General features: G+C 59.7%; 1 protein-coding gene across 1 annotated transcript; it reads right to left on the reverse strand.

Annotated features, from left to right (window-relative positions):
- Positions 1-980: 980 nt before the first annotated feature.
- AVP (arginine vasopressin) lies at positions 981-6,070 on the reverse strand. The gene is made up of 3 exons (XM_034947667.4): positions 2,978-6,070; positions 1,399-1,600; positions 981-1,227 (listed from the first exon to the last, which is right to left on the reverse strand). Exons 1-3 carry the CDS (start codon positions 3,095-3,097, stop codon positions 1,055-1,057), a joined length of 495 nt encoding a protein of 164 aa, XP_034803558.1. The 5' UTR covers positions 3,098-6,070; the 3' UTR covers positions 981-1,054.
- Between the last annotated feature and the right edge of the window lie 629 nt (positions 6,071-6,699).

Raw genomic sequence — 6,699 nt, forward strand, 5'->3', positions numbered from 1 at the left:
GGCAGATGGGACCAGAAAGGCCTCGGGTTCAAGAAGGGGGTGAGAGAACCCAAGGGATGCAGAGGAAGAGGCCGAGCACCGCTGGACGTCTTGTCGCCAAAGGGGCTCATGTCAAAGGGCGGAAGGTCCTCATGTCCGGGAGCTAATGTGAGTGCACTCCTGCTTGTGTGAGCCTGTACATACACGCTCCTGCCCATCCTCGTGTCGGCTGTGTCTGTGTTTCTCTGGGTGTCTGTGGCTCTGAATGTGGGGCTCAGGGTCTCTGCGGTTGTGGTCAAGGGTTGCGGACACGTTCTTGGCAGTTATTTTCTTGTCTGTTTCTCTCCAAGTGTGCTTGGGGTTGTGTGGGGCTGTATCTGTTAGGGGTCCCCCACTGTGGCTGAGGGGCCCTAATGGTGGGTGCACTGGACAGACAGTGATGTCCCCACCGCCACTACACACGAGCACTGCCTTGGGTGAATCAGACATTGCACTGGGAATCCCGGGACCAGGGTGGGTCCCTGAGCGGTTTGTGTTTCAGTCTCCTGGGATGAAAATGGGGACAGAATGGTCACCCCTCGGCCTGTCCCCTCTGCCTCTCTCCCTCTTCTCTCCGTCACTGTCAATGTCTCTGCATCTCTCTCCAACATTCTGCTGTCTCTGTCTCTGGGTCTCTTGCTGTCTTGTCCTCCAGGCCTTTCCCCTCTCTGCCTTTACTTCTTTCCCTCTGCCGGGAGGATCCTCAACCCACCCCCTCCAAGGCCACTCTCGGCCTCTGGTCTCCCCCTCCCCTGCCTCCCAATTCGCCCTGTCCCTCGTTCTAGCGACACCTCTGCGGGTCCCAGATCGCTTCCTCTACGGGACCTGTTGCTTCTCTGGGGTGGATCCGCCCACGACCTCAGGTCCGGGGACTGGCCGGTCGGCGTGGTGGCGGGGGTCCGCGCTCCCACCTCTCTCCCCTTCCCTCTTCCCGCCAGAGACTGAGACAGACGCGAGGCCGGGCATTGGCAGAGGTTTATTGTCCGTGCTGCAGGGGCGGGCGCAAAGAGCGCGCCGGTGGGGCGAGCGGGGGAGCTCAGTAGACGTCGGGCTGGGCGGGCTCGAAGGGCTCGGGCGCCCCGGCCAGCTGCACCAGCCGCAGCAGCAAGGCCCCGGCCGGCCCGTCCAGCTGCGTGGCGTTGCTCCGGTCGCTGGCGCGGGCGCGGCGGTGAAAGCCCTCGCGGCACTCGGGCTCGGTCGTGCAGCTCTCTGCCGGGAGGACGTGTGAGCACGGGCGCCCTGGGGTGGGCGCAGCTCGCGATGCGGGGGCCCACACCCTCCCCGCCGGGCCCGACCCAGCCCCCACCCCGCCGCAGGCCCGCGTCCCCCCACCCAGGCGGCCTGCGCCCCCCCAGCCCCAGGCCCGCCCCCGCCGCGCACCGTCGTTGCAGCAAACGCCGAAGGCGGCGCAGCGGCCCCCGCTCCCGCACGCCTTCTGGCCGGACTGGCAGGGCGACGGCAGGTAGTTCTCCTCCTGGCAGCGCAGCGCCTCAGCCGTGCCCACAAAGCAGCCCAGCTCGTCCGCGCAGCAGATGCTGGGCCCGAAGCAGCGGCCTTTGCCCCCGGGGCCGCAGGGGAGGCACTGCGGGGACGGGTGGGGTGAGCGGGAGGAGGGGAGCCGGGAGTCGAGGGGTTGGAGGGGAACGCGGCGAGGCGGGGATGCTGGGGTCCAGGGCTCGGAGTGCGGGCGGGACACCGGGGCTGCAGCTGCAGGCACGCTCGGGCGCCATCTGGGCCTCGACCGCGGTCACGGGCGGGGCGTCCAGATCTGCTCAGCACCTTGGTTTCTTGGATGACCTCTCAGTGATAGCCCTCAGCGTCCTCACGCTCAGCTAGGGACGGGTCTCCCGTGGACTACAGCATGGGGAGCCCTTCCTCGAGCCTCGGGGCCATCGCTGGTGGGCGCCACTGTTGCAGCTGCCCCACCCTCCACCACTCCAGACCCTTCCTCCGTCCTCCTCGCACTGCTGCGGCTTGAGCCCGGGCCCACCCCCTTCCCCACTACACCATGCAGAGAGGCGCTACCCATCCAGAACCCCGGCCCTTCCCATTTCCTGTCTCCTCTCTTGCCTTGCCCCTGGCCCCCGCCAAGCTTGTCGGCCTCAGCTGGAGCCCTGACCCCTGCTCAGCCACCTATGACCTATCAGGTGGGTGGGAGGGGCCTGAGCCCTAGAGGCGAGCACGGACACCCAGGTGCCTCAGGACCCTAAAGGAGCCTAGCAGGAGGAAGAGAGGCTGCGGGGGTTGCCGACCGGCCACTCTCATCTGCTCAACAGCCGGTTCTCTGGCGCAATGGATAGCGCATTAGACTTTTAGCTGAGCCTGGTGTGGTCTAATTTGCTCAAGGGCTCATCATTGAGCCTGGACAGAATTGCATGCACATCGTGATTGGATTTCCTTCAGCTCTGCTGGAAATGGAGGAAACGTCCAGCACTATAGAATTAGGCCAGGTTCCCAGCAGAACTTCCCCACAGGATGCCCCACTCAAGTGCGCTCAGACCAGTGGCCATCTTCTGTGTGGGGGCCTGGGCGCCTGTGGCTGGGAGGCTGGGGCTGGATGAGGAAAGCCTCCAGTGCTAGGTAGGATGGAGCCTCTGCTGCCCCAGCCAGTCCAGATGCAAGAACGCCATGGGCACAGGGGAGGCCATGATGCCCCGTTCTCCCTATCCAGCCCCAAGCCCAGTCACCGGGGAAGCATCCCTCATTTCCCTGCATCCCTGTCTGGATGGCGACAGTAACCAGGAGCGCCTTCAGCCTCTCCCAGCCTCCTCCAAAGCCTGGTCCCCTCTGGCCCACCCCATTGGCTCCTCTGCCCAGCCATGCCATGCCTCCCTCTTCCTCCCCCGAACTTACCCTAAAGGCTACCACCACCCATGACTTCCCTCTTTCCTAGCCCCTGACCCGGGGTGTCAGCACTGCCCGCTATGGCAGCCCTGAGATGGCCCACAGTGGGAAGTACCTGTCTCAGCTCCAGGTCGGACACGGCCCTCTTGCCGCCCCTCGGGCAGTTCTGGAAGTAGCACGCGGAGGAGAAGGCCAGTAGGCCGAGGAAGCAGGCGGGCAGCATGGTGTCGGGCATCCTGGTGCACACAGGTGGACCCCGTATGCAGCGCTGCTTGGTGGCTCTGTGCTGCTGCCTCTGCTGGCTGCCTATTTATGTCCGCAGGTGTTCCCGTGGAGGCGAGACGCGGCCGCCACCCCCTCCCCAGTGGCTCCCCAGGAGCCCACGGCCGCCAGGTCCCCAGCCGTCAGCAGTGATTCAGGCATCTGGGGACACACGTGGGCCGGTCTGTGCAGGGGATCATGGGGGAGGGGTACGGGCCGCCAGGCTGCCATGGGCCGTGGAATGACAGCAATTGCCTCTACTGTGACTGCAGCGCTCTGGATTCAGGGAGAGGGACAGACTGGGGGGTCACCTGGAGACCATCTCTGAGCTTTCTGATTACCCAGAAATGGCTTAGGGTCCAAGAAGAGGGTAAGAGGAACCGAGGGGCTGCGTGTTAGGGGCAGGGACAGGCCCTGGCCTAGGAGCTGTGGGGCAGGGGACAACCAGGTGTGTGGGGAGGGTTAGCCCTGTGACAACAAGGTAAGGGACCAAGAACAGCACAAGCCCAGAGTGGTGAGGACAGGGGCTGCACCAGAGACGAGAATCCCTGCCTCGTGGACAAGGCAGCCGCGGTCGTGGAGTCAAGGGACACAGAATGAGAGGGGCTTGTTCTCACAGGGTAGGGGGGTGGCAGGTTGCTGGGGAAAGTGCAAGACATGACACCCCCGCACCCCCATAGAGCAGGGCATGGGGACTCAGGCCCTGAAGCTGGGGGCCTTGGGGACACACTGGGGGCCTTGGGGACACATTGGCACGTGACCCGTCACCCCCTCCCAGGTAGAAACATGAGTGTGGGGAGCTACTATGAGGAGAAAGAACTCCGTGCCAAGTAAGGTTCAAAGGTGGGGGGAGCCCCAGGAAACCTGACAACAGTTTGTCCCAATTCCTACGCCCACCAGGACCTTAGTATGTGGCAACCAGGGCAGGTACATCTCAGGCCTGGGGTGGGAGAGCCGGGGGTGGGGGGTGTCTGGGCCTGGGGGAAGGTGCAGGAGGAGCCATACCTAAATGGACCCAGCCTGAGAAAGCCACTTTTGGTCCCTAATCCCAAGGTGGCAGGTCTAAAGAGGACATGGCCTCTCTCCCTGGGCCACCAGAATGCCCCGCTGGTCTGGGGTTCAGGCCCGGTACCCCCTGCCTCTCAAGCTGTGCGCAGTCCCCAGCTCTCGCAGTTCCCACAGGCTCTTGGCCTCCTCTCCAGGGTGCATACAGGTGCTGCGAGGAAATTCCAGGGGACACAGCAGCCCCATCTCCAGCAAGGGCAGTGAGGGGGCCAGCAACCCAGGAGGGGCCTCCTATACTCAGGCCATGGCATCGGTCTTTTCAGGAATGACCCCTCAGGGACTGCAAGGACCCTTTGAGAGGCAACACTGGGCAGTTGTTATTGCAGGAACACTGGCTCCCAATAGCTTGGCTCAGGGTCTGGCCTCTGTTGCTCAACACTTCATGGCTTGGGCAGCTCACTGGACTTCTCTGTGCCTTACTTTCTGCCAGTGTGAAGTAAGGAAAATCATGGTACCCACCTCCTAGGGTCAATGTGAGGACAGAAATAAATAATTTATTATACAAAAGCTTTAGAGCCAGGCATGGCAGCTTATGCCTGTAATCCCAGCTACTTGGGAGACCCAGACAGGAGGTCAAGACCAGTCTCGGCAACATAGCAAGACCCCATCTCTATTTTTTTTTTTTTTTTTTTTGAGACAGAGTCTCACTCTGTCAACCCAGGCTGGAGTGCAGTGGCACAATCTCGGCTCAGTACAACCTCCACCTCCCAGGTTCAAGCGATCCTCCTGCCTTAGCCTCCCAAGTAGCTGGGGTTACAGGCACGCGTCACCACGCCAGGTTAATTTTTGTATTTTTAGTAGAAACGGGGTTTCACCATATTGGCCAGTCTGGTCTTGAACTCCTGGCTTCAAGTGATCCACCCGCCTCGGCCTCCCAAAGTGCTGGGATTACAGGCATGAGCCACCGTGCTCGGCCCCATCTCTAATTTTAAATAAATAAATAAATACTTTTTTTTTTGAGACAGAGTCCCATTCTGTCACCCAGACTGGAGTGCAGTGGCGTGATTTCAGCTCACTGCAACTTCCAACTCCCGGGTTCAAGTGATTCTCTTGCCTCGGCCTCCCAAGTAGCTGGGATTACAGGCGCCTACCACCACGCCTGGCTAATTTTTTTTGTATTTTTACTAAAGATGGGGTTTTGCCATGTTGGCCAGGCTGGTCTCGAACCTGACCTTGTGATCCTCCTGCCTTGGCCTCCCAAAGTGCTGGGATTACAAGTGTGAGCCGCCGCGCCCAGCCTATAAATACATTTTAAATTAAAAAAAAAAAAAACAGCTTTAAGGCTGGGCATGGTGTCTCACGCCTGTAATCCCAGCACTTTGAGAGGCAAAGGCAGAAGGATCACTTGAGCCCAGGAGTTTGAGACCAGCCTGGACAACATAGAGAGACCTTATCATTACAGATAATTTAAAAATTGGGCAGGTGTGGTGGTGCATGCCTGTGGTCCCAGCTACTCGGGAGGCTGAGGTGGAAGAATTGCTTGAGCCCAGGCTGCGGTGAGCCATACCTGAGCCACTGCACTCCAGCTTGGGTGAGAGTGAGATCCTGTTTCAAAAGAAAAAGTAGCTTTAGAAAAGTGCCTGCATGTGGCCAGGTGCGGTGGCTCATGCCTGTAATCCCAGCACTTTGGGAGGCCGAGGCAGGCGGATCATGAGGTCAGGAGATCGAGACCATCCTGGCTAACATGGTGAAACCCCGTCTCTACTAAAAATACAAAAAAAAAAAAAAAAAAAAAATTAGCCGGGTGTGATGGCAGGCGCCTGTAGTCCCAGCTACTCGGGAGGCTGAGGCAGGAGAATGGCATGGACCTGGGAGGCAGAGCTTGCAGTGAGCCAAGATCGCGCCACTGCACTCCAGCCTGGGCGACAGAGCGAGACTCCGTCTCAAAAAAAAGAAAAGGGGGGCTGCAGCATTGTAAAGTTAATGAACAGTAGTATTGCATTAGTAATGCCATTATTCTTTGTTTTGTTTTGTTTGAGATGGAGTTTTGCTCTTGTTGCCCAGGCTGGAGTGCAGTGACGCGATCTTGGCTCACTGCAACCTCTGCCTCCCAAGTTCAAGCGATTCTTCTGCCTCAGCCTCCTGAGAAGCTGGGATTACAGGCGCCCATCTCCACGTCCAGCTAATTTTTGTATTTTTAGTAGAGACAGGGTTTCACCATGTTGGCCAGGCTGGTCTCAAACTCCTGGCCTCAGGTGATCCACCCCACTCAGCCTCCCAAAGTGCTGGGATTACAGGCATGAACCACCATGCCTGGCCAATGCCATTATTCTTGTTAAGAGCTAGGAGATTTTTCCAGAGAGAGCAGCTTCCTGGATTAGTCTAGGAGGAACATTTTCATTCTACTCCTGGCCTGGAAACAAGCTTGGTCTGAGGCCGTTGCCCCGTTGAGACTCTGTGGGTTGTGAGGCTAGCTGAGGAGAGAGGCTGGAGGCCTGGCTAGGGTGCCTTGGCCCAGCACCTTACCCCTTCTTCACTGCAGGGGGTTGAGTCAACAACTGAAAACGGATG

The sequence above is a fragment of the Pan paniscus genome, chromosome 21, assembly GCF_029289425.2.
Source record: "Pan paniscus chromosome 21, NHGRI_mPanPan1-v2.0_pri, whole genome shotgun sequence".
NCBI classification, from domain to species: Eukaryota; Metazoa; Chordata; class Mammalia; order Primates; family Hominidae; genus Pan; species Pan paniscus.

What these genes read in the sequence shown, in the direction of transcription:
- AVP (XM_034947667.4), bottom strand. Translation starts at nt 3,097, where the DNA reads ATGCCCGACACCATGCTGCCCGCCTGCTTCCTCGGCCTACTGGCCTTC. An exon ending in CCGACCTGGAGCTGAGACAG is followed by an intron (nt 1,601 to 2,977) that starts GTACTTCCCACT and finishes CCGTCCCCGCAG; the next exon opens with TGCCTCCCCTGCGGCCCCGG. An exon ending in CGGCGTTTGCTGCAACGACG is followed by an intron (nt 1,228 to 1,398) that starts GTGCGCGGCGGG and finishes TCCTCCCGGCAG; the next exon opens with AGAGCTGCACGACCGAGCCC.